Source organism: Eleutherodactylus coqui, chromosome 10 (assembly GCF_035609145.1).
Source record: "Eleutherodactylus coqui strain aEleCoq1 chromosome 10, aEleCoq1.hap1, whole genome shotgun sequence".
Taxonomy (NCBI): Eukaryota; Metazoa; Chordata; class Amphibia; order Anura; family Eleutherodactylidae; genus Eleutherodactylus; species Eleutherodactylus coqui.
This window is the reverse complement of record NC_089846.1, coordinates 28,277,115-28,304,663: the sequence shown is the minus strand read 5'-3', so window position 1 is coordinate 28,304,663 and position 27,549 is coordinate 28,277,115. Positions and strand designations below refer to the sequence as shown.

General features: G+C 43.4%; 1 protein-coding gene across 2 annotated transcripts in view; it reads left to right on the top strand.

Moving 5' to 3' along the window:
• HCFC1 (host cell factor C1) overlaps positions 1-20,208 on the top strand; it is a 40,277-nt gene extending 20,069 nt beyond the window's left edge. Inside the window, exons 13-26 of one of the 2 annotated variants that reach the window (XM_066580732.1) lie at positions 248-467; positions 1,720-1,862; positions 1,952-2,090; positions 3,056-3,273; positions 4,733-6,581; positions 10,257-10,474; positions 10,581-11,019; positions 11,269-11,727; positions 11,856-11,965; positions 12,051-12,185; positions 13,129-13,314; positions 15,052-15,349; positions 15,455-15,518; positions 17,183-20,208. In XM_066580732.1, coding sequence (XP_066436829.1) covers positions 248-467; positions 1,720-1,862; positions 1,952-2,090; positions 3,056-3,273; positions 4,733-6,581; positions 10,257-10,474; positions 10,581-11,019; positions 11,269-11,727; positions 11,856-11,965; positions 12,051-12,185; positions 13,129-13,314; positions 15,052-15,349; positions 15,455-15,518; positions 17,183-17,222 — 4,518 coding nt within the window. In that variant the 3' untranslated portion in view covers positions 17,223-20,208. Of the gene's footprint in view, positions 1-247; positions 468-1,719; positions 1,863-1,951; positions 2,091-3,055; positions 3,274-4,732; positions 6,582-10,256; positions 10,475-10,580; positions 11,020-11,265; positions 11,728-11,855; positions 11,966-12,050; positions 12,186-13,128; positions 13,315-15,051; positions 15,350-15,454; positions 15,519-17,182 lie in introns of both variants that reach the window. The other variant, XM_066580731.1, reaches the window with a different exon arrangement.
• The last annotated feature ends 7,341 nt before the right edge of the window (positions 20,209-27,549 follow it).

Below are 27,549 nucleotides of genomic sequence, written 5' to 3'. Positions count from 1 at the left end.
ACTGTTAGCTTCGCTCCTCCTACCAGCTATATCCCTCCTGCAGCCACTAACACTTTTTGCTTAGTGTCTGCCTCCTAGTGGCAGCAGCTAAATCCAAGGTCCTTGTTATATCCCCAAATGAATGAGATGAGAAAGATTTTACAAAAAATCTTGTACACCTCAAACTCCTTCCCCAGCCATAAACTCTAAAGTTGCTGTCCAATTTTCATCTTGTTTTACTTTTTTATATATATTTTTCTTCACTTAGACGAAGGGACCTCTCCCTGCAGGAACAATTTTGAAGTTGGTGACTTCAGCAGATGGCAAACCCACAACTATTATCACAACCACGCAGGCTGGAGGAACAGGCACCAAGCCCACCATCCTAGGTATCAGCAGTGTCTCGCCCAACACAACAAAGCCTGGAACCACAACAATTATTAAGACTATCCCTATGTCTGCTATTATCACACAAGCAGGAGCAACAGGTATGTCAAACCAATTTTTTATTAGTTTTTCCATTTTTACTCAATCTTTTGTGCCATTAAAAATTTTTTTACTAAAATATATATTTTATGTTTGTAAAATATACATGCAGTCATACATGCAGTCATACATGCAGTCATACATGCAGTCATACATGCAGTCATACATGCAGTCATACATGCAGTCATACATGCAGTCATACATGCAGTCATACATGCAGTCATACATGCAGTCATACATGCAGTCATACATGCAGTCATACATGCAGTCATACATGCAGTCATACATGCAGTCATACATGCAGTCATACATGCAGTCATACATGCCTTGGGTTAAGAGTCTCATTTGTTCCGTGACGGCTCTCTTAACCAAAAACACTCGTAAGTCAAATCCATTTTCCCCATTGAAGTGAATGGAAAAGCCATTAATCCATTCTGGAACGTGAAGCTCTCCCACTGATTTCAATGGGGATGGCGTTGCCCAATTGAAAACAATAGTACGCCGGCACCCCCGCAGTGGTTTTCAGGGAAGGGCTTTAAATATAAGCCCTTCCCTGAAATCATTCCTAGCTGTAGTAAAAAATAAAAATATATACTCACCTGTCTGCCAGGGCTCAGGCGCGTCTAGCTGCCGCTTGTTCTCCCTGCACTGCTCTGAAGCTTTTCAGCAGGCGGGAATTAAAAATGCAGGGAGAACAAGTGTCGGCTAGACACTTCTGCGCCCCGGCAGCGACGGACACGTGAGTATATAATTTTTACTACAGCTAAGGATGATTTTTCAGGGAAGGGCTTATATTCAAAGCCCTTTCCCCAAAAATCGCTGCAGGCTTGCCGGCGGCCGCGGTGTCCCCATTGAGAGCAAGGCTCTTAACCCAAGTTTTTGCTCTTAAGTCAGAGCAAAAATTCAGGAGCGAGCCTGCTCTCAAGTAAAAAAGCTTGTCAGTTGAGGCAATCTTAACCCAAGATATCACTGTGTATGTATACTTTTCATAAAGAGACTTATAAGATGCCAATAAAATGGTAGACCAGTAGGCACATAACGCCTGCAGTACGTTCCCTCTGAACTTGATTTCTCTGCTCCTGTAGTCCTCAGTGGAGTCTCTTGACAGATTTATAAATGTTATCTTATCGTTATTTGTCATGCTTGTTTGAAGAAAAAAAAATGTAAAAGGTTCAGCTGATTTAAAATCTCAGCCGCATGGCAACAGAACAGTACTTTTATTACTACTTTGTAACTATATGCTTCCTATTACAGGTGTAACGAACACTGCTGGGATGAAATCACCAATTACCATCCTCACAACTAAAATGGTAACATCAGGCACTGGAACACCAGCTAAAATAATAACTGCTGTTCCCAAGCTTACGACGGGTCACGGACAGCAGGGATTAACACAGGTCTGTATACAAAATGTCACCATATTCTTGTTCTGCAAAATAATCCATAATCCTAAATAAAAGTTGTGTTTTTTGTTTTTATTTGACAGGTGGTTTTGAAGGGGGCTCCTGGCCAGCCTGGTACTATCCTCCGAACGGTCCCTATGGGTGGCGTCAGACTAGTCACTCCAGTGACTGTGTCAGCTGTGAAGCCTACTGTAACAACCCTTGTTGTTAAGGGTACCACAGGTAATATCGACAGTTTTGCATATGTGCAAATATTCTAAAAGGCGAAAGTTGTGGACTGCTTAATTGACTAAAGTTTTACACCTGGTTCGCACTTACCTCTTGGTTTTCTGTTATTGGAAGCTACAGTGCACTGCCCCATATTCATTGGAACAGAATGCATTGCCTTGCATTCAGCACTAGTCTTCCTGCTAAAATTTATGACCGGCATGGACTTAACGGGCTTCTCTGGCTTTTTAAAATTTGTAAAAATATTCAGTGGTCTAAAATAGTAAAGTAATGGTACAGTTTCAGCACGCTATTCCCAGTCTTTCATCACGGACATGTGACCACTGTAGCCAATCACTAGCAGCAGGTCTCATGTCCTTGTCGATAGGGGCTAAGAGGTGGAGACCCTGGTGTGGGAACCTGGGAAGCTTGGTTTTACATGTACTGTGATGGTGGTTTCACGGTCCTCAGGATACTTTCATATATTTTTAGCAGCTGCAGTAATTTACCACAATGACCATATGTGCTTTTATGATGGGAGCTACTGTGGTAGTGACTTCCAACCAGTGTACTGCAAACTGGTGTGCCATGAGAAGCTGTTCCTGGTGCCATGGGAAGGAGAAATACAGAGAGAGAAAGTGAAAAAATAAATATTTTTTTTTTTAATGTTGGGGTGCTGCAAAATATTACTTGACAAGGGTGAAAGGTTGGAAAATCTTGTACTATGATTAAATATTCTGCTCCCTTAAGGCACAATACGTTTTTTTGACTTGGCGCCATGCCACCGGTTCTCTGATGTTCAATGGGGAAGGCGTTCTACACGTCACCATAATGTATTTCATAGAAGTGTTTTTGTAGCTTGTGCAACTGTATTGTTTGTGCTCTTTTTACTGATGTGGTGTCATGGCTTCATGCTTTGTAGTTTGACTAACTTTCTGCTTTGCAGCCTCTTATTTTCTCCATATTTATTTTTAAACCAGGAATGACCACTCTAGGCACAGTCACAGGAACTGTTTCAAGTAGTCTGGCCGGAGGTGGGGTACACAACACTGCATCCCTTGCAACGCCAATAAATACTTTAGGAACCATTGCAACCCTTTCTAGTCAAGTGATCAATCCTGCAGCTATTACCATGTCTGCAGCACAAACCTCTGTTACAGCAGCCTCTGGTCTGAGCACACCAACAATCACTATGCAGGTATGTAGCACCACATTCTTTTTTTTTTTTTTGTAACATTTAATTGCATCTGCTTTAATTTAAGCTTTACAGGTGACTTCACACACTTTTTTTAAATGCCATATATTTTACTGGAAACTACACTTATGCTGATAATGCAATTCTCCAATACCTATGCGGAGCCTGACGCTTAGCAATCAACCAAATAAACTTCCTGTGGGCTCAGTAACCTACTATGGATGTTGAGATTCCAGCTCATGTTTGAAAGAGAAGACAGGTGCTGACAAATGCCAACTCCACATGGCAGTCTAGTATAGATAAATTGGATGAGAAAAGTATGGCCATGCATGCAGCAGATGGGCTGGCTGATCAGTAGTATGGCCATGAGGTGAGGCAACATGGCATAGGACATGTGTTTAGGTTGGGGCCGTAAGTGTTTTAATGTGTAACCTTTCTAGTGCTGTGCATGATAAACCACAGAGCCAGCGGCATGAGATTGATTCCTTTTTGTAAAACACAAGGGTATTAAACAGCAGTACATCTTCAAGAGCAAAGTATTAGACATTTTGTAGCAAGATTTTCTCTTGCCAAAAAGATACGTCCTTTAGTCCAAAGTTGGGAGGATCTGGTAGTGCCAGACCCCTCTGACCGCTTGTTTAACGATCTACCAGCTCTGCTGAGTCCCTGACTTACTGTAATCTGGGCTGGAGAGTAAGAATGCATTCAGCCATCAGACACTGTAGGTGCTGGAGGAGAGAAGTATTGTCCTCCCACTGAGAAGCTCCTTGAGCCATACAAAACACAGGAAGCTGCAGTAAAGGACCTTTTGATGATCATGTGAGTGTCGCTGAAATGAATGGAGTCTGGTTCGGTGGGGGTCCCAGCAGTTGGACTCCCACCAATCATAGTTATTCCGTATCATGTGGATAAGGGATACATTTAGACCTTGGTATAACCCCTAAAATGATGTGCGGTTCCCTGAATGGCATGTTCTTCTATGTGTGTGCAGGGACCATCATACAGTTGTGCCATATATTGTGGGGTGTCAGAAGTGATGCTGGTTGTTTAGAACGCTGTTTTATCTGTACTAAGTAATGTTGTCTTCTAGTACATGGATGTTATAGACTGTGGCAGCCTCTTGATGTACTTGTACATATATTTGTTAGCTTCCTGTAACCAGTCTAGGTGTCTAGTAAGTGCAGTGTATGGACCCCTCTGCCTCAGTGATTGGCCGTATATGGCTCTGGGCTAGATAAAGTGTAGACTCTTCTAGGCCAGACTTCTAATGAACAGCCACAAAAAATGGTAGGACAGGGTAATAAAGCAAGTTCAAACTTGCAGCCAGACTATCTTAAGTGCTCACTTGTATAATTTTAGACCTATATAAATTATTGTAGGTTTCACTTACCATTCCGTTGAAAACTGTACTATTTGTATTATTGTGACTCCAGCTAAGTAATGCAAATATTCTCTTTTTCAGCCAATATCCCATCCAACTCAAGTAACTTTAATCACCACTCCTAGTGGTGTGGAAGCACAGCCCGTGCATGACCTTCCGGTCTCCATTTTGGCTTCACCAACCACTGACCAACCCACGGCCACTGTAACTATAGCTGATTCTGGTCAAGGAGACCAACCACCAGGCACAGTGACCCTTGTATGTTCTAATCCTCCTTGTGAAACCCATGAAACAGGAACTACGAATACTGCAACCACCACCCTTGTCAACCTTAGCAGCATTGTACAACAACCTGGTGGCACTTTGCAGTTTGTCTGCGAAGGCCAAGAACCTGGAACATTTGTGGCTACGGCACTTGGTCAGGCAAACGGAAGCGTTGTCAGGGTCTGTTCCAATCCTCCATGTGAAACCCATGAAACCGGAACCACTCAAACGGCAACCACAGCAATGTCAAACATTGGTCAAACCGGATCTGTAACAAGAGTTTGCTCCAACCCTCCCTGTGAAACTCATGAAACTGGAACTACACAAACGCCAACCACAGCAATGGCAAATATCAGCAGCGGACAAGCAGGAACTGTCGTAAGAATATGTTCAAATCCACCTTGCGAAACCCATGATACTGGAACGACCCAGACTTCAACTACAGCGATGTCAAACATGGGCAGCGGGCAGCCAGAAACGGCGGGTAATGTATGTTCTAATCCACCATGTGAGACTCACGATACTGGCACAACTCAAACCGCCACAACAGCAAGGACAAATATTGGCACTGAGCAGAATGAGAACTTGCAGAGACCACCAAATCAACCTTGTGAGACTTTACAAACAGTATCTACCCATACAGTCATGACTGTGCCTGGTAATATTACCAGCGTTCAGTCAGAAAAGGTACTACAAGTTTGCTCCAACCCCCCGTGTGAAACCCATGAGACCAATACAACCAACACAGCAACTACGGCTGCATCTAATTTGACAGCAGGGCAGTCTGATAATACTGTTAGGGTATGTATTAATCCACCATCTGAAACTCACGAAACGGGCACCACTCACACACCAACCACAGCAAGATCTAATATAGGCACAGGACTTTCAGAGAACATAATTAGAACACCAAATAACCCACCGTGTGAGACTCATCAAACCATTTCTACTAAAACGACCATGTCGGTAAATGTGGAAATCAGTTCTGGATCATCTAACTTAATTGAGGTAGAACATGGCAGTGCAGTGTCCACCACCAAAGAAGGTGAGAAGTCAGTTGCTGAAGCACTCCTGACACCCTGCTCCAAACCTCCTTGCGAGACTTTGATAACCGGCACCACTCAAACAGCAACCACAGCCAAATCCAACATTAACTCTGGGACATCGGAAAATAACCAGCATTCGGCGGGCGAGTCTTGTGAGACCCATCAAGCAAATTCCACAAGTACAATTATGAGTGTGTCTGCGGACGCAGCAGTGGACAATAATCAAGTTAAACCAGTCTGTTCTAACCCACCATGTGAGACTCATGAAACTGGTACTACCAACACACCAACCACTGCAAGGTCTGGTACTGGCGCAGAGCAAACGTCTGCTGATGGAACATGTGAAACTCAACAGACCGTTTCTACAGGAACGGTCATGAACGTGTCAGAATCGCAGTCCAACACCTCTTTAGAACAACAGGTATGCTCCAATCCACCATGTGAGACCCATGAAACGAACACCACCAACACTGCAACTACATCGACTTCCAATATGGGAAACAATCCACCCCCTGCAGCTCCTACTCAACAGGTCTGCTCAAACCCACCATGTGAAACGCATGAGACGGGGACAACCCATACTGCCACAACAGTCACCTCCAGCATGGGAGTGAATCCAGGTAAATACTGACAATATTTTACTTAAAGGGATTGTCCCATGAAAAAAAGTTATACCCTATCCACAGGATAAGGGGAATCATTTGCTGATCGGTGGGGTCAAACTGATCCTGAGAACGGGACCAGAGCACCCATAAATGAAGGCATTGGAGCTTGCATGTGCACACGACTATTCTATTAGCCCTTTCCAATCCAATTTGTATCCTGGTTTTCCTAGGGGGCTTAGGCTTTTTCTGCCGTTATACAATGGCGCTATCTGCAGGCTAAAGCCAGTACTGCATGATGTGACACATTGAATAGGCTCCGACAGCAGAGAGGCTGGCAATATACAGTAAGGGAACCACAACGGATGTCTTCCGACATCGGAGCTGTACAGCCTTAAATCATAATGTCTTAAGACGTCAGAGAGTGGATTGGAAAGGGTTAATCTCAATAGGATTCCAATAACAGTAATGAATGGAGTGGTGATGTACATGTGCGACTGCTGCCTTTCATTGTGGGACACTCTGGACTCCCTTTCCCATTGAATGGACCCCCACTGATCCTTTCCTCTCTCTTCCTGTATGTCTTATGTCATTCTTCTGCTTAAATGGTTTTCTCTTCTCTGTTCTAACACAAGAGTTTTGTGCTTAGCTCAGGAGGTTACCTTCTGTTGGCTTCTCTAGTAACCAGCAGTGTCTCCATGTCCCTGTTACTCGAGAAGCCAAACTCCTAACCACAGGCAGTGGATTGCAAACATACTAGAAGTGAGATCCCTAGTGGCAAGCGCCTCCAACTTGATTTCTGCTGGTAAAATAAAGAAATTGGCGAAAGTATATTACAAAACTAATGATACACAGGCTGTTAGAAGTGTGAGAAGTTAGTGTCCATTTAAAGTATTTGGACATGGGGACACTGCTGGTTACTACATGCAAAACAAAGCAGACATTCAGAGACTGGGAAGTGTGGGAGAGAAGATGATAAATGATATATAGCATACAAATATCATTACTACAACAGAGAGTAAGTCCTGACCAGTTCAGTACTGGTAGAATGGCTGATTTAAGAAACCTGTAAGTGGATTGCAAACAGCAGGGCAGCAGAAAATGGGGAAACTTGACATCGAAAACTGAGTGAAAGCGTCCACACTGGGTGCAAATGGCAGCAAGGCAGTGGCAATTGAAGACCTGAGCTGCTCTTTAAACCTCAGTTATGCTTTGAGAAATGTCTTCGTCACCATATTGGGATACCCATACTTTTCATTCTTTCAGTAGAGCGGTGGGGGCTTGTTTTGCGTGGTGAGCTGTAATTTTTTATTAGTACCACGTATGGGTACATGTGACTTTTTGATCACTTTTTTTTTTGTTTCATTTTATGTGTGGAAACGAGGTGACCGGCTTCATGTTGCCTCTAGTTGTAATTTGGTTGGTCTTGATCTGTTAAAGGGCTTTTGACACCAGCCCTAAGTAATGGGACTCAAAGGTGAAGGAATGGGAAGTCCAGCGAGCGGTCTCATACTCGCAGGGTTCCCTGTTCCATGTCCCCGTGAAGTTGACATACGCACACACAGCTTGACTTTTGTTTTCTCTGCTCTACGCATGCACTCCTTCACCTCTATGGGAGAGCACACGCACCGAGCCATCTGAAGAATCACACTTTGTATTTGTGGGGACACAGCGCTGGAATGGAGCAGCCAGTGAATATCAGACACGAGTCATGGGACTCCACTTTTGAGCCCCATAACGTAATTTATGGTGCTCCAAGGTGATGCCGGGATCCTTTTTAATCCTGATAAACTTTATTTTTAGGAAAACTTGGTTAGTTTTAAAAAAACAAAAACAAAACAGATTACAATAATTGCCCACAACTGATTAAGCAGAATTTTTTTTTTTTTTAATCACTAATTTACCGCCTGATCTGGCTGCCTGTTTTGTTTTTAATATGATCCACCACAGTGCGGCACATTAACCTAACGTTGGGTCATTCATATGAATATTGGCCAATCGGACTATAGATGTTTAATTCCAACATGACAGCTTTTTTCCTTTGGCCTTGTGTGCATGGAAAGCTTACAGTTTCAGTTAGATCTTGGGCCAGGTTTAGATCAAGGTTTAATTCATGCTCTATAACTTTCTGATAATTGTCATTTGGTGCCGGTATCCTGTGTGACACATTTTCATACGGTCGTCCGCACAGGTTTCGGTTATCTCTAGCTTTTTTGGGGTTTGACAACGTAACTTGGAAGTGGAGTGGGGGTACAGCAAGAAGTGATCCTGCTTTGCAATTTTCTGCAAAAGCCTTGATTTAGAAAGAATCTGTCACCAGGTTTATGCTGACCTATCGGAGCGCCACATAAACCGACAAAGTACATTGATGGCATCAGAGATGTATAACTTTTGATTTTGGTGTAGTCCTTTTCTTACACTCCTGAGTAGCCGCAGACCAAGGCTGTAGTCCTCGATATTCATGAGTTGCGCCTTCCCGTCTTGATATACTATTTTAGCTGTCGGCTCATGCACATCACTTGGTGGATTACTAGCGCTTGCCTCCTATTTCAGCTGCACACAGTGCTTTTAAGAAAGGTACTGCACCAGAAAAAGTAACACATTGACGGGATCGGCGTCCGCCACTAGTTTATGCTGCCCATTAAATGAAATCCGTTCAACATATTTTACCTCTGCTTGCCTCAGGGTGTACATTTGTCCTGGGTGTGTGGCGTTTGCATGGAGCGGGAGCTAAACCTGCTGCATACATGGCAGGTGTCCGTCGTCTTTGACACAAACGGCTGCGTTCGGCAAAATGCTGATCACAGCTATTAACCCTTTAAATGCAATCGGCAATTCTGACAACTGTATTTAAATACCCTGATTGGTATTTAGGGGTCCCAATCGGCCTTCTTGCAATGAGATTGCAAGGTGCTGTTTGGTTACCTTATTAGCTTGGGACCATCTGAAGGACCCCAGGGCTGCTATGACTGATTGCCTAAGGGGTTAAACAGGAATTAAAGGGGTTTTCTCAAAAAAAAAAATCGTTACTTGCCTATTCCTCCCCAGGCAGTCTTACTGTATATTCTCCTCACCGATCTTCTCCTGGCTCTTACAGTGCCCCTGGTCACGGCACCTCCAGCCGGCCGAATCCTCCATTAGCTGCAGTTTGCTTCCTGCAGGTCAGTGTACTGGTCACCAGTGATGTAGAGTTCACTGCTTAGCAGGGAATGCTGAATCCTTGGTGGCCTGCTTTTAGCACGCATGCATGTTATCTTGCCTGCTAGTGTTTCATATAGTATATGATACTCTAGCGGCGAGACATCACACATGCACAGTTGAACTAAAGCAGGCTGCCGAGGATTCGGCATTCCCTGCTAGGCAGTGAACTCTACATCACTGGTGACCTAGCATACATTGCCCTGCAGGAAGGAGAATGCCGGCAATGTACATTTCGTCAAGGAAGTAGAGGATCCGGCCCACTGGAGGTGACGTGAGCCAGGAGAAGATTTGGTAAGAAGGCTGCCTGAGGAGGAATAGGTAAGTATAGAATTTTTATTTTGTTTAATGACAGAACCCCCTTTTGTAGAAGGCTTCTTCCCAAGAACATTTTTAAACATTTTTAAACTTTTTTTTTTTTTTATTTTTTTTATTTTAGGTTTGTGTAATAAAAGTGGACACGTTTTAATTAGTTTGATTCTCGTGTCTATTTAGATCAGCCTCCTGCTGCTAATGGGCAAGGAGAGCAGGAGACTGCACCCGCTGAAGAAGCTGCTTCCAGTAGTCCCCCCAGTGCCCCAGCCGCCACATCTCCTGTGACTATTGTAGCCGTAGCAGCCTCCTCTTCTCCGGTCTGTTCAGCTGTCCCAATCGTCTCCAGGGCGGTGACAACCGTAACACAATCTACACCAATACCTGGTCCCTCTGTACCGGTAAGTTTATGGGAGTTGTATATACTTTGTGTCACATGGTGGTTCTTGCTTACCAAAAAATTGGGATTCTTGGACGTTGATTACTGACTTTTTACCCTCCTTCCAGAATATTGCATCGATGACAGACCCACCCACTGAGAACAGTGAGCAAGGTTCAGAAGCAGTCCCTTGCGCTGTGCAAACGGAAGCTCCAATTTCCGCAGTCATCCTCCAGCCTCCTGACGACGTTCAGGCAGAACCTGAAGCGCAGGCCATGGACACTGCTGTGCCGCAGCATAGTGAAGCAGAGTTACAAGCCGCAATGGAAGCAGAGCATGCCCAGGAGGCGGCTGCAGCTGCCGAGCAGCAGGCTGTAGAACAGCTGTCCCTCCCTCAGGAACTTATGGCAGAGGGGCAGACAACCACACTTATGGTCACAGGGTTAACGCCAGAAGAACTGGCAGTTACTGCTGCGGCAGAAGCTGCTGCACAAGCGGCTGCTACTGAAGAGGCTCAAGCCCTGGCTATTCAGGCAGTGCTGCAAGCTGCGCAGCAAGCAGTGATGGGTAAGTCCTAAAGTGTGATGAAATTGTAACAAAGTAGTGTTTCTGCAATGTGTAGCTATAATGGGTTTTCTTTATACGCTTGCTATTAAACACACAAATCAAATTGTAGTGATAGAAAGGCATTGTAAAGTTAATGAAAGAAAGAGGAAAAGTAAATATTGATGCAAGCTAGAAAGTAATTAAATAGACAATTGTCTCCATCTTCTGCAACTCCGTATTTTTGTTTTGTCCCTATGGGTTTCCAAGCAGCAGCTGGAGAGCCAATGGATACTTCTGACGTAGCTCATGCCGAGCTGCGTCATCTAACGTCTGAAGGGCCCACCACCACGATACCCATAGTCCTAACACAGCAAGAACTTGCAGCTTTGGTGCTTCAGCAACAGCAATTACAAGAAGCCCAGCATCAGCAGCAGCTACAGCAGCAGCAATTACAGCAGCAGCAATTACAGCAGCAGCAATTACAGCAGCAGCAATTACAGCAGCAGCAGCTACAGCAGCAGCAATTACAGCAGCAGCAATTACAGCAGCAGCAGCTCCAGCAACAGCAGTTACAACAACTACAGCTCCAGCAATTGCACCATGTTCCTACAGAGGCCTTGGCACCGGCTGATAGCCTCAACGATCCTGCCAGCGAGAGCAATGGGCTTAATGAACTTACCAGCGCAGTGACCAGTGCTGTGGCACTTATACCATCTACCGCTACAGACAGTAAGCCTTATTAACATAATCTATAAGTGTTAATCTAGCAAAAGTTGATTCATTTTATTTGCTAGCAAATTATAGGTAAATGATTTCATTTTTAAATTTTGACCCTTTTTATTTTTCCCCCCTGTAAGGTTTAGCGCCAACTAACACATTCACAGCACCTCAACCTGTGGTGATCACCAGTCCTGCCAAGTTGCAGGCGGCAGCAGCACTTGCTGAAGTGGCAAACGGCATTGAATCAGTAAGTTAAACTAATGTTTGTGTAGTCAATGTATGGAAGGCGCTCTTGAGACTTAGTATAATTTTAATTTATTCTATATTTACAGAAGCAAGACTCTCCACCACAACAGCCTAAAGCTCCATTAAAAAAGGAGAATCAGTGGTTTGACGTGGGTGTTATCAAAGCCACGAATATGATGGTCACACATTACTACTTGCCTTCTGATGATTCTACCAATGATGTGAGTTACGCAGTACTGACCAAGTTAATAGCACATGGTTGATTTTGTTGCATAATGATTTCCGTGTCTGATGCTGACAGATAAAGGAGGGAAGTATTTGAACCCGATCCTGTCTCTTGCATGTAGATGCTGGGTTGAGTGAGTGGCTGCACTATTAGTCTGCATTGAACAAGTAGCTCATAGTATGGCTCTCTGCATTCTACTAGGGTCTACGGCGATTGTGCCTGGCCTGCAGTCTATCGGGTGTTTCATTATTTGCTTCCTTTTCAGTGAATAATGTTCTTGTTTTTTCTCTCACCTCGGTGTCTTTAGACCTGTTAGCTATGTTTTAGTAAATATTTCATATTTTCATAGGACTCTACATTGTTCAGTTCTTCTGCTACACTTCCTGGAAAGGTATAAATGGACCATACCATTTGTGTCCCTAGTCAGTTTGATGTTGACAGGAGGAATGGGTGGAATCGAAATACCCTGTGGTCAATTTGTTCATATGTTTCCAGGAGGAAGAATAGATGAACTATACACAATGCATAGATTTACAACAGAAAGGACACCCCAGAATGGTTTAGTGACTTGTATAAAAGAATGCAATGAAACAGATCATGTTTATGGAAAATGTTAGAAGTGCAGGCTTTCACATCCTAGTCCACTATTCTGTCATAACTTGATATGTGACATGAATAGATGTTGGAGTCACACGTTTATGCAGTAATGGACCGAAGATTACCCGGAATTACTAGCCAAACCTATTGCTATAACATTTGTAGTTAGTGCATGATATGCTAATATTTGAGACTGTTAGATCGAGTATGGAATATGCTTAGTTAACTGCATGAATTGTGCCTGACTCCTAGTACTACCATATACTCCAGTTGCAAATTGAGCTCATTATTTTGCTGTATTTTATAATTAGACATTTACTTATTTCCTTTCTGTATTTCAGGATGACTCCGGTGCTCTCCCAGATTACAATCAGTTAAAGAAACAGGAACTTCAGCCAGGCACTGCCTATAAATTCCGTGTTGCTGGCATAAATGCCTGTGGTCGTGGACCATTCAGTGAGATCTCGGCCTTTAAGACCTGTCTACCTGGTTTCCCAGGTGCTCCATGTGCCATAAAGATCAGCAAGGTAAATATTTAGTTAAATGGGGATGTTATTGAGGTCTCAACGCACTACCTTTTTAAAAGGGGTTGTCCCACCACTTAAAATTACTTCACAACCACCCTGCCCTTCCTGGTTGATACTAACCAGGACATGTGACTGCTGCAGCCAATCATTAGCCACAGCAGTAGTCTTCTATGACCAGTGATTGGCTGCACGAGTCACATGTCCTGGTCAGCAGCAATCAGGAAGGACATAATGGTTGTAAAATGTTTTAAGTGTTTGGACAACACCTTTTAAGGAGGAAATGCATCGGACTAGATCTCCTTAAAGGGGTTGTCCCGCGCCGAAACGGGGGGTTTTTTTTTCAACCCCCCCCCCCGGTCGGCGCGAGACAACCCCGATGCAGGGAGGTAAAGAAAGCTTACCGGAGCGCTTACCTTAATCCCCGCGCTCCGGTGACTTCAATACTTACCGCTGAAGATGGCCGCCGGGATCCTCTGTCTCCGTGGACCGCAGCTCTTCTGTGCGGTCCATTGCCGATTCCAGCCTCCTGATTGGCTGGAATCGGCACATGACGGGGCGGAGCTACACGGAGCCTGCATTCTGCACGAGCGGCTCCATAGAAGACTGCAGAAGACCCGGACTGCGCAAGCGCGGCTAATTTGGCCATCGGAGGGCGAAAATTAGTCGGCACCATGGAGACGACGCCAGCAACGGAGCAGGTAAGTATAAAACTTTTTATAACTTCTGTATGGCTCATAATTAATGCACAATGTACATTACAAAGTGCATTAATATGGCCATACAGAAGTGTATAGACCCACTTGCTGCCGCGGGACAACCCCTTTAACTGATATGAAAGTAGCAACATAGAATATATAGTAGCAAAACTTAAAATCTGACATCCGCGCTCGGTTTTTGTTTTACAACATTGATACTACCCAGTAGAAGGTAAAATACTGTCAGAAGAAGATGAATGAGTGGCACCCAGCTGCTGGTATTTTATCTAATAATGCACTGTGTGAATTTCTATACAATTATAAACCATTAACACCTGTAGAGTTTACATAACATTCATAGTACTTCGTCTGGTCTTTGTGTGGTAATGGACTGTGCTTGGCAAACTATATCTGGTAGTAGCAGTTTGTAGGTAAAGGTACCTTTTACACAGATCTCTTCTAGCCGCCCGATTCCATCCACTGCAAACAGGCAGTCGATCATAGTTGAACGACTGCCTGTTTACACGGACTGATAAATGCCTGGTTTTTAGGTGAGCTAAAAACCAAGCAACTCCTACAGGTGAGTTTTTTTTTTTTGTTGTTTTTTTTTTTCTTCTCACCTGTCGGTGGCCGTATGTACACGGTATGACTATCGCCCGAATTCAGGGTTTCCAGTGATTTTGGGCGATAATCGCCCCGTGTAAATGTACATTAACAATTGGAACAAGGCTAATTGGTTTGCGTTGTGTAGTTCATTGTAGGCTTCATTGGAAGAAGCATGTATGAAGTAGAACAGTCAATTCTTTCCTCATTTGAGTTCAGTTGATCGGATTCGTGCATACCTACTTTGTAGTGAAGGCGGTTTGCGATTTTGGTTTTTAGAATATACATGCTGCATGTAATGATGAACAACATTTTTTTTTTTTCCTTTCAATTTATATTTACTTTACATGTTGTTGGTCCCCTTTGCAAACTTCACCCTGTTACTTTTGTGCTTTGCAGTTTTAATCCATGATGCTTAATTGAATTTTGCTTTTTGCAGAGCCCTGATGGTGCTCACCTCACGTGGGAGCCGCCTTCTGTCACGTCTGGGAAGATCATAGAGTATTCTGTCTATCTTGCAATTCAAAGCAGTCAGAGTAGCGGAGAACAGAAAACAACACCAGCTCAGTTGGCATTCATGCGAGTTTACTGTGGCCCTAATCCTTCTTGCCTGGTGCAGTCCTCAAGCCTTTCAAATGCTCATATAGACTATACCACAAAACCAGCCATCATTTTCCGTATTGCTGCACGCAATGAGAAGGGCTATGGACCTGCCACCCAAGTTAGGTGGTTGCAAGGTATGTTGGACAGTGAAGGGTGTTCTATGTTTAATGTATAAAATGTTGGCAACTTTCTGGTTTTATATTTCTGTTGGTCATGATATTAAACTTTTTTGCTTTCAGAATCCAGCAAGGATGGTTCAGCTGGAAAACCTGGAACTAAGCGCCCGGTGTCTTCTCCAGACATGTACGTATACTATTAACTAATTGCCAGCTTCAATATGGGACTTATGATGCAATATTCCATTTAACTGCATAATACAGACACATTCATATGAAGCGGCCCATAAACTGCTTCACCACTTAACTAAAGATCACTTACTGTATAACTACAGTTCTAAGCAGCTTTTCTTAAAGGGCTCTTGTCACCTCCCTACAGTACCATGAAGTAAGTTATTGTGCTGTTGGGGAAGGGGACAGGTAGTCAGGTGGATTTCGGGGCAGCGCTCAATCTTCTACAGGTACAGCGGGGAAATATAAAAAAATACAGCACCATAACTTAGTTTATAGTGCTGTAGGAAGGTGATGGGTTCCTTTTTAAATCCGTATTACAAGTGAATGTAAGAAATTCTCTTGTTAGAGAAATATCTTTTTCTCTATGTATCTGGTCCCTTCCCTCTCTTGGGTCACTCACTCTGAATTCTGATAGATTTTTTGCTTCACTGATCAGATCACATTTGCCCATAGAGGGGAAAGGAGGGAGTAGAAGATTAGGTGCGATGTCTCCCATACACAGAAGCAGCAACACCATGGAGGAGATTGTACAGCTGTACTGGGCTGTTTAGTTTAGTTTAGAATCCAGCAGTGGGGTGCGATGGAAAACGTATTAGAAAACGATGGAAAGTCCGCACGGCAATTCCACCCACAGCTCCTAATCCCAGGATTAGCCAGCAAAGTGGACGAGATTTTGCAAAAATCTCATCCACACGCTTGCGACCAAGACACACGAAAACTGACATGCGGCGTGGAATTCAATTCCGCAGCATGTCGATTCTTTTCTCTTTACCGCAGCGGCCTCTCTATGGGGAGAGAAAGCCGCAGTGGAATGCAGGCAGCAAAACCGCTCCAAAAACCTGCGGCTAAAGACTATGAGTTTTGAAGCGGAATTCTTTGTTTTTTGGTATGGCCATTCTGCAAGAATTCGGCTGAAATTCCGTCCCGTGTGACACCAGCCTTAGAGTCTTCAGCAGCATCTTGTCTCACTCTACTTCACTATGCAGCTACTTCCTCCGCTCTCCTCTCCATAGACTTCAATAGACTACATGTCCTGTTCTGTCTGAAGTTGATCCATTTATGATGTATTTGAGCATTGATTTCAGAGTGACCCGTCAAGGAGGTAGAGGGAGCCTGACAAATGGAGAAAAGGCATTTTCTGTAATAAGATTTATTCCGTATTGATTTATGGAAAGTTGCTGTAATTCAACTCAAAACTTACGCTTGCCTAACATGGCATTAGGTAGATTGGAACTGGCGGTGGTTGCTGTGATACTTTTTATCCAAGTGCCATTAGGATCATGTTGTACATTTGGGCATTATTATCAACCAGTTATAAACCTGGCTTCCCGGTCGGCTGGTTTGGCACGGATTACCACCGGTGGCCTCCTATTTATTTATTATATTCCTGAAATAACTGCTGCTTGAAGAGTCACTTCACATCAGAGACAGTAAAGGATTTTCTTCTATCTAATCCCATCTGTAGAGAACGCGATATGTTTAGTAGTGGCACGCTTCTTGTATTCCAGACACTCGTTTGTTATAGCTTTACTTTAAAGGCATAGAGCGAGTCTGCTAGTTGTTTGCCATTTTCTGGCCTAAACCTCTCATCTTACTTTCTTTTGCCTCTTTACACAGGAAATCGACTCCAAAGAAAGCAAAGCCCGATCACCCGTGATCCAAGTTGAAGCACCTCCCTAGCCTACAAATTGATGCTTAAACATCCTAACTCCACGCAGTTCCTCAATCTACATCCTTTTAACTGTTTTGCCTTCCTCCCTTTCACTAGGGATCAGTAGGAAGGATTGATGCTCTGCTTCCCCGCCACCTCATTTCTTTGTCGATGAGAACATTGGGAAAAGCACATTTTTACTTTTTTTCTTTCTTTATCCCCCTCCCTTCACCCCCACCTTATTTTGTTTGTTGTCTCTGTTTTTTTTATTATTTTTTTCCCCCTTTGCGAAGATTGGAATTTTTTTGTGCTTCTGCATTTGTATGGGGAGAAATTGCAGGAGCCCGGGGGACTTAGAGAACTGTGCAAACCCTCAGATATTGCCAGCCGTACACAAGCAGACAGGCCTAGTGACGTAGGCTTACTTATTGGAACGCTAAAGAAGAATTATTCAGGTCTTTTTTTTGCTTGTTTTTGGTTTTTGATTTTCTTTCATAAAATGTCAGAGGGAATTTTGGGGGGGAAATGCTGAAGTTTGTCAACAGAAGCACTTGGACTTTATACACCTCAGTATAGTTGCTTGGAAGGTTTTAAAAAGACGTGAGCGAAGGGGTGCCATGTATAAACTGTGCCTGGTAGGCCCATCTGAATGCTATATTTTAAATATCTGACCTGGACAGCAAAGCTGCGGGAAGCAAAATAAAAAGTCGGCATTTACCAGACATCTGGACATGATTCCTGGAACTTTATTGCCTGCGCACCTACCGTCATTGCTTGGTTAGATGGTGCAGCCATGTACATACTGTTACAAAGCAAGCAAGACTTGCCGGCAATTAAAAGAGCGTTTCGCATTAGAGCGGTTTGTCGGCACGGTTTCATCGGAGCTCTGCTGGGTGGATTTTTTTTTTCTCTTGAGCTCCTAAAAATTGTGCGCACCTTGAAACAGAAGTTGCTAAGAAGGTTGTAATGCATCGTCAGAATTTCACATTTTTTATATATATATATTGCAACCAAGTTTTGTTTTGAATGAAGCTTTCTCAGTTTGTATTACATTTTGTTTCTGCCATTTGGTGCAGTCTAATTTTATTTTACTCTTTTGCTTGTCCTGCTGTTTCCAGGTAAACTTCGAGGGAACGTAACTACCCACATTTCCTTTCACAAGAACACCATAGCCAGCGTCCTCATGCCAAACAAGTTCATGATATAATTGGTTTGATATGGCTTCCCTTACTAATAGATCAGTCTTGCTTTAGACCCTTTTTTGGGTCTAGGGAGGGAGGCCTAGGTATTGCACGACAGACCTGGCAATGAAATTGTAATGGCTTTGGCAGCTAAATACAGTTTCAAATGCTTGTTTTTTTTTAAGCAATATTTTATTCTTAATTCCCCCCCCCCCCCCTTTTTTTTTTTTTCTTTTTGTTTTCTGCATAAAGTAATATTTGATTCAGTTATGTATGGTCCGGCCCTGTTTTTCCAAAGCAATATATATATGTAAGTGGCTTCCTACCCTCTCTTTGCAGTTCTTTGGTCCCAAAGGCTGCTGGCTGTAGTCGAACTTTTTGGAAAGTTCACTTTTAAAGGAACATCTGCTTCCTGGTAATGAGTTACCAGTCGTACCAGTCACACCGGCTACCAAATCCTGTACCACTGATCACCAACTTTGATTTTCCGGCCAACAGTATCCAGCCCTTAGATCGCTGGCGGTGCAGGAAGGCCAAGCAAAAGCCCGCTTTGGCAGTCTTTTTTTTTTCATATACATAATTATAAATATACATATATAAATATATACAAACAGTTTGTAGCTGTTTTCGAAACAGATTTCAAACTGTTTTAATTTCTTTTTGTAAAAACACAAATTTATAAGAAAAAAAGGAAAAAGCGCAAAAAAAACAAAAATAAAAAAAAAAATCTGAAGTAGCTTAAAAGCATGAGGATTTTTGTACAAAAGCAAAACCAGTAAAAAAAACAAAACTAAAAACTTGTTTAAATGGCTTAGGATTTACATGATCTCCGTAATGTTTAATTTTAATGCAGCCCATCCTCGTGTTGCGTTGTCTGTGTGTATATATATACATATACATTTTTTTTCCCCCCTCCCGCTCTGTATTTTTAATCTCTCTTTAGCTGGTCCCAAATGTTTAATTTTTCTGGTTCTTTACTCGTGGCACAACATTGGCTTCTTGAACAGAGGTGCACAAGGGGAGACGGTCTGCCCACCCAACCCCTTGGTTTGTAACAAAATCATAAATGATATTTTTCTTTTGCCTAATGTGACTTTTATTACTTATTGAGTATCTTGAGGTTAATAAAAAAAAAAAAAAAATTCTATCTTGAGAAAGTGGGTTGCCTGAACATAAGGGAGCTGCATGGTTGGGATTTTAATGAAGGTAAGTGTGCAGTTATGAAAGGTTTCTGATAATTCTATGAATTGTCAGCTTTAATTGTTCCCAGACTGCGTGTGTTTCCAGTACATGTACCCTGCATCTTTCAATGTGGACGACAAGGCAGCAACGCAATTTGGTGTGAGTTCTATTTTTATGATGGGAGAAAGATATTCAGGATATGGTATCCTTTTTTTCTTACTAATGTCCCCCCCCCCCCCCTCCTTTTAAACATGAGTATCTTAAACTTAGTTTTCCAGCCTCCTTTAAGCAATTTAAGCTTCGTTTAAAGAAAAAATAAATAAAATGTAAAAAAAAAAAAGTCAAACTTTCTGCCAGTTTGATGGAAGAGAGTGCGGCAGAAGTGGAGACAAGACCCACCGCTCCCACCGTAAAATGCCCGCCGCTGCCCCTTCTCGTTTTTGTATTATAGTGTTACTGTGTGTTACCGCCTAGAATCTCCTGCTAAAAAACTCACCTGCCTTTTTTCTTTGAGAAGAAAAGCTATTACTTCCATTGTAGAGGAGTTCTCAAAGTGATCCAATATTACTATAGTGCTATCTGTCGTTTTTGTGCTATTTTGAACAATTAAATACCTTTTTTGAAGCGTTGTCTTGATTTTTCATTTTGGTTTTCAAGTTGGATTACTTTCAAAAGAATATTTATTTCCTGTAAGCGAATATTAGCCTTTAAGGGGCAAAAGTCTGCACTCAGTCATTTCTTCCAAGGGTTCTCCAGTTTTGGACAGTGCCTGCTTGTTAGAAGGTTCTCTGAAGAATAAGCTGATTGCAATGTCCCAACCTGCTGAGGCCCCCTACAGTTGGCTGTAATCTGTGTGCAAACCTGGAAGTAACGGCCCCTTTAATGTAGCGATTTAGCGCTACAAATTTGTTCAAACAAATGAATTTGAGCAAAATTGTTCGCTTACTACTCGTTTGTGGTTGTTGACCGCTGACTGTCAGCGGAAAAACTCGCTGGCTTCTCGTTAAGTCGCACTGAACACATGGGGAAGCATTTAAAGAATTCAAAAAGGTCTAGAAAAGCTTGAACAGGGGGTGGTGACTAACAGACTGCATTTCTCCTTGTTAAATGACAAAAGTTCTACATCTGGGCAAAAAAAGCACATGCAGAATGAGGGGAATTGGGCTAAGCAGCACATGTGAAAAGACTTGGGTATACTAATAGATCATAGACTGAACATGAGTCTACAATGTGATGCAGCAGCCAAAAAGGCAAAAAATTCTGGGATGTATTAGGAGAATAAATCTGTCTGGGATGAGTTAGTGATCCTGCACTGAGCAGGGGGTGGGACCTGATGATTATGGAGGTCCCTTCCAACTCTGCCAATCTAGGCTTAAATGCTCTGCATGAGCGCTGATGAACTTGGTGGTGGCAATCCGTTTCTGTTAACTCACAGCACACTTCTGGATGTTTAAACCTGTCAACCAGAGACTATCAAGTCTATGGAATGCACGTCACAGTGGAGGGGTCAGAGCCCCCAAACAGTAAATCCAATTCACAGCAGATAAAGTGACAGCATCCCAGGCGTATTAGCAAAGTGTAGATTTTATTCCTCCATATAACTGCTACGTTTCGACCCTCTTGGGGTCTTTATCAAGCTTGAAACGTAGCAGTTATATGGAGGAATAAAATCTACACTTTGCTAATACGCCTGGGATGCTGTCACTTTATCTGCTGTAAATTGAACTTGGGGGTGGCGTGAGCACCCATGCACTCGTTTAAACGACTGTCGGCCCGTGTAAAAGGGACCATAAGACTACATTCACATGGGCAAGCGTGATATGTGGCTGAGTTTCTCTGCTTGATATCCTGCATGCCAATCGAAGGTGGCTTTCTTTCAGAAGCGCCTCGTGTAGTTTCTTTGAAACGGTCATCCTCAGCTGCACATTTCATGCGTGTCAGAGGATCGCAAGCAGTTTCTATTGATTCCAATGGCATGCAAATGCTGTCTCATGTCTTTGAAAGTCTTATTGCAAACAATGGGGGGGAGAGAGAGAGAGAAATGCAGCATGTTTTTGTTTTTTTTAAACACCTTGCAGCATCACCGTGATGGACAATTCGCTCATGTAAATAAGTCCTATCAAAAGAATAGAGTTCAGAGTTGTGTGTCCTGCAATGCACAAAACTCGTGTAAGCGTCTCGCCCGTGTGAATGTAGCCTAAGTATTCATTTTCCCTGCAGTGCTACTCCAGGGGAAATTGAGTATTACAGTCTCCATTCACACACATCAATGGGTTGTCATTGGTTGGGAGAGCAGTGACAAAGCGCATCTCTGGAGGACCTTCCTCCATAAGAGATGAGGATCCTAAATAAAGAACCCCCTTTTATTCCAGAGGTTGTACCTGAAGGACACAGAATGGCTGCACCCTTTGGAAACCCATCCTAGGACAGATTTCCACAGGCATCAGCAAATTTGTGATATTCCTAATAGATCCGCTTTTAAGACAGAATTCACTAATGGGGTATATGACAATGGGTTTTCTATCCCAGATGCCTCCTTTAATATATATTCGCTTTACAGCAGGTGCAGACTTATTTTACTGCTCCAGTGATCCGAAATAACCTGCGCAGATCAGAAACATGCGCTCTCCCTGATCGGCTCTGGTCTCTGCATATCCTGGGGTGCGTGGCACAAGATGATATAGGCGCCCATGCTGTTATAGAGCTGCATGAAAAATATATATATATAACACACCTACCGAAAGTCATTTGCATGGGTTAGTTTGAAAGGTGCCGTATTCTTTAAGGGCCTGATTGTGCAAGAATGGGCTGACTGCATCTTATGCGCACATGACAAAATTAGCAGCACGTCTCCTGTGAACTGGAACTTCACCCGTATGGGGGAGAAATAATCGCCCCCATACCTTCCGAATCGGCCTCTGCCACCCCTCCCACTCTCCTCACTTCTTACTCTTAAAGGTAAATGCCCCTTTTTATTCGTTTACTCCCAGACTGGAGGTTGCAGCCCCTACTTAGTCTGAGGGTAGGTTCACACAAGCGATCGTGATATCTCCGTGAGAAAATCGCGTCTGTGGTCATGTGATTTGAGTGTCCGCGCTGCTTTTTCTCGCAAAAAAATTGATTTTCTCACGAGAAAGATAAGACTTTCTAATGTTAAAACGCAATCTACGAAAAAAAATCGCAAGTTTGTAAGATGCAAAAAAACGAAAACTGTAGGGAAAGATGGGCAATTTAAAAAAAAGAGCAAGTCAGGACATACCACGATTTTTTTTTCACGCAACATCGCATGAGTGGAAATATCGCAAATATGAAGGAAACCATTGAAAAGCATGGGTTTCATAATTCTGCATTTTCACTCGCTCTCGCAGCGCACAATTTTAATCACCCGTGTAAAACTGGCCTTAAAGGCATACTCCATCCCTGCTTCCTTATGTACTTTACAGCCTTTCAGTGTATGCACACAGCGCTCAGTTAGATTCTCCTCAGCACTGGTATAGGGGATGTAGGGGGCCCAGGTCTCAGCGGGACAAAAGCAGCTGCATTGTTCTCGGAGCTATCCCGCACCGCCTGCATTAGCTCTTTAATTAGTTACGCAAAGATAATCGCCCAAAACTGTCACTCAAACTGCCCTTTGAGTAATCATCGTTCCATTTAAATGGGCCTTTAGAATTGAATAATCAAGTTGTGACCCCTTTACTTTTCCCATTCAGGACCTAAAGAATGGTTGTGCCGGGAACTAAGAGACTTAGTGGTGAGTCCGTCAGTGAGGGCTTTCGCCTTTGTATATATAACATAGGTACAGTGTAACCAGTGGCCATTTTTACAGTTGAGCACAGGACAAGAGGCTGCATCATGTTTATATGCCTCTATTACATGTGGTCTGTGAGGGGCACTTATTCTACAGCGGATATAACGCTGCTGGGTGTGAAGGCTTGTATACCAGCACCGACCTTGAGCAGGGATCTATCGGAGGGAGCAGAGAATGCGGCTGCAGCACATTTATATGTCTATATGAAGCATGGTCCGTGTATTGGGGAGACAGTAGACTTCTGCTGCTGGCAATGGCAGCAAAGCAGACAAAATACCCTTTAGCATGGAGACTGGTGCAGTTCTCCATTTGTGGCCTCAGACATTCTTTAAAGTTGACAGTCATGCCACTCTGAATTAGTTGCAGACCGTACGCAGCTAGCTGTGGGGTGAGGGGAATTCATTTACACTTCGTCCAGCGGGCACAGCGCACAAATATACGGGCCGTACTGTGTGGCCTGTGGAACGGTTTAAGAATGACAGCAGCAGAAAAAGGAATTTAAAACACATTGGCGCATGGACCAGGTTTTTTGCCCCCCAAATCCATGCGGGAAGATAGGTCCGGTCTTATCTTTCTCACACGTAGTAGTAACTATTCGCGCAAAAGATATGGCAAGTCCCAGCTTTTCTCGTGTAGCATTAACGCACCAGAATCCCGATAGTGGAACCAAAACTATTAAAATCAGTGGTTTTGTTTCGCCCCGTTAGCCTTGGGGTATTATGTCCTACTAGCTGGACGCTTCACACCCATCAACTCTACCACTTCTAATCTTACACACAAACCTTGAGGTTGTTTTTACGCATAACGATTTATTGGTCGCTTGTGCAGCCTGTTTATACGGGCAGATAAATAATTTGCTTGCTAAATCGGTCAGTCAGTATAAGCGAATGAGAAGGACTGAATGATCGGTACGTAAGCTAAACAATTAGCGAACGAGCAAACAAATGATTTTTATGCCAATGTGAAATGAACAATAGGGAACCACCTTATCTATCGATCAATCACCGGCTGTGTTCATACTGAACGATTATCGGTGCTCGTTTAAATTTTTTTGGAACAATCATTCTGTATAAAAGGGCTTTTAGGTCTTCGTTTATGTAAATGCTGTCCTCTTTCTCTGGGTTTCAATTGTCATCCTGCTTTTATTTTTTTTGCATACAAGATGTGATACAGGGAGGGGGGCCCGCCTCTAGCTTGGATACAAGATGCGATACGGGTGGGCATGGAGGCTCTAGTACCCTGTTGTACCACCTCTAGCTTGGATACAAGATGTGATACAGGCAGGCATGGAGGCTCTCGTACCCTGTTGTACCACCTCTAGCTTGAAAACAAGTGTAATATGGGTATCAAGGCTCTACTACCGCCTCTAGCTTGACAGACATGGAGGCTCTAGTACCCTTTTGTACCTCCTCTAGGTTAGATACAAGATGTGATCTGGGTATCAAGGCTCTAGTACCGCCTCTAGCTTGGATGCAAGATGTGATACAGGCGGGCATGTAGGCATACAGGTTCTGTATAAAATCCTGCACATTTGCTGTAACTGAGCCTCTAGATTGTGGCAATTCAGACTGTCGAAGTTGGCGTCACAGAATGGCGGCATTTGTCTCTGGATAGCAGACCATGAAACAGTTGGAGCTGCTCGTGCTTGTCCGATGATCATACATTCCCCTCTGCTGGTGGTCTGTTGAAGGCATCCTGAGCCCGGTCACCCTGTGTGCCCGCACATCCACTGGTGCCAACACCTTTGCAACCATTATTGTCAGATTTTGGAGGGAACAACTTGGGGGCAGTTTACTCACTTGAGAGAACCCCCCACAAAGTTACTTCTTGACAAGTCCCCACTATTCTGTCAAAGCATTTTCAAGATTCTCTCCCACTCGATGACCGCAGGTCCACTGATAGTAGTAACAGTTCGGGTTTGTTACGCTTTTTACAAAAGGCTTCATAAGGAATATATTAAAGGAGGGAACGCACCGCAGCAAGTGAAAGGGGATTTGATCTGTCTGTTAAGACAAGCGGATCTTACAGCGGTTTGATGAAAGTTATAGAACTAGTCTGGCATATACAGCTGCAGATTTAAATTTACCACTGAGGTTCCTTGTGCCCTAAAAGCATTGGTGCAACATGTGTCAATGTACTTTAAATAAATGGTTTTACTTAAGCTCCGTGGGTTTAAATCTTGAGATGCGACTTGAAGGGCTTATTTACACAAGCGTATATTGGCCAGCGTTTTCACAGCCGGCCGATATATGCTTCCATCTCAGCAGTCCCCTGGCTTTCTGCCACTCTCCTCCACTCCTGTGTTTGCAATGGGAGGGGGCGGGCTGGGGGCACAGCTAGCTCCGCTCTGTCCCACCCACTCCCATTGCTGCCTGCGGGCAAGGGGCGGGAGCTTAGCTCCACCCCCATCCCGTCCACTCATTGTCAACAGCCAGAGGGGAGGAGAGAAGCAGAGAGTCAGTGAGGGGGAGAGAAGGAGGGGTGGAAGTGCTCAGATGGAAGCGTATATCAGCCGGCCGTGAAAACGCCGTCCGATATACGCTCATGTAAATAAGCCCTAAGATTGCATTTTTGCACAACTGGATTTAGGGGTTGTTCCATATGAAGCCCCCATACGATTATAGTTATATAAATTATATTTTATACCTCTGATCTGGCTGTTTGACCCTTGGAGCGCTGGGATTAATTTTCTTCATGGTCTTTCTGCAAACAATTGACATTTAAAATCCACACAGCATGTAGAACTTTTCTACAGGCTTTTTTTTCTGTAGCATGTGTATGAGGTTTTTCCATATTTCCGCACTGGCAGTGATGCTGCAGGTTACAGGTTCTCCATAGTAGTAAAAATGCTGGAAATCCAAAGTGGCCAAATAGGCACCTAAATCATGCAGATTTGACAGTGGTTTAGATTACTGATCTGCTGCAAATTTTAACCCTTGTTTTACAAGGACTGAAGTCCGCAGCAGAAGTAGGCATGCGGTGGATTTAGAATCTGCAGTGTTTTTCACAAATGCTGTGTATTAGTTATGGAGATTTCTAAGAGGTCTTGCACCTAGAAGTAGACATTTTTCACATTACTTACAATGTAAATGTTGCAGAAATTCTGCAGCATTTACAGGACTTGTGAAGCCGCCTTTAGGGCGTGTTCACATATCTCCGAATTGTTGCGGATTTGGGTGCAGATCTGCTGCTGATTTCACACTTTCAATTGAACTCATATTGAAGCTGTTAAATCTGCTGCAGATCTGCACTACAAGCCGTTACAAAATCAGCAGCAAATCGGCTACATGTGAACATGGCCTTAAGGCCCATTTACATGCAAAGATAATCTTTCCAACGATTGAAAGATTTAGAGAACTTTTTGCATAAAGTGTTAATTGCCATTAACACCATTATCACCTTCATTTGCATGTAAATGGGCCTCCAGGAGCTGTTTGCAGAGCCCAGCACCTGAATAGTCACACGCCCAGCTGTGCGCACAGCCACATTGTTCTCGTCAGCAGAATACAATGTTAACTGGTCACAGAGAGAACAGCCTGCGGTCTACTGACAGATAAAGCAAACTGCTTTATCTCCAGTAGCGGAATGAAAAGTGATTTTTAAGGTGAACTTAAAATCCAAACAAAAAGTGCCTGATGTCCGCGTTTACATGTAACAATTATTACTCAAATTTGGTCGTATTGAATGATAATCGTTGCATGTAAATGGGCCTTTACAGTAGCAGGGTAGGAAGGGGAGGGGGGAAACGCACAAATATGAACCCCCTGAAAATTGTGGCATGTCCTATCTTTGTCCTATTGTTTACAATGGGGCTGGCGCCGCACCACATGGCGTGCACGAGAGTGCGATACGATGCAAGGTTTACCCATTGAAAACAATGGATTGCTACTTTGAGGGGACGAGTTTTTTAAAAGACAGAACGCCTTGCATCCACAGGGACAACGCATGTAGAAGAGCACAATATTGGGCCGAGTTTCACGGTACGATATCGCACTCACCCGTGAGAAATTAGCCTTAGAAGTGCTTATTAAAATTAGTGTAAAGAAAAACGTACAGCACCAATGTGTGGGAATTTTGCTACAAAATTCGGCTTTTGCAATGACATTGCTAAAAGCTGAGTTTTTCCCGCATTGTGAACAAGGTTTTATAAAATTCCATTCAT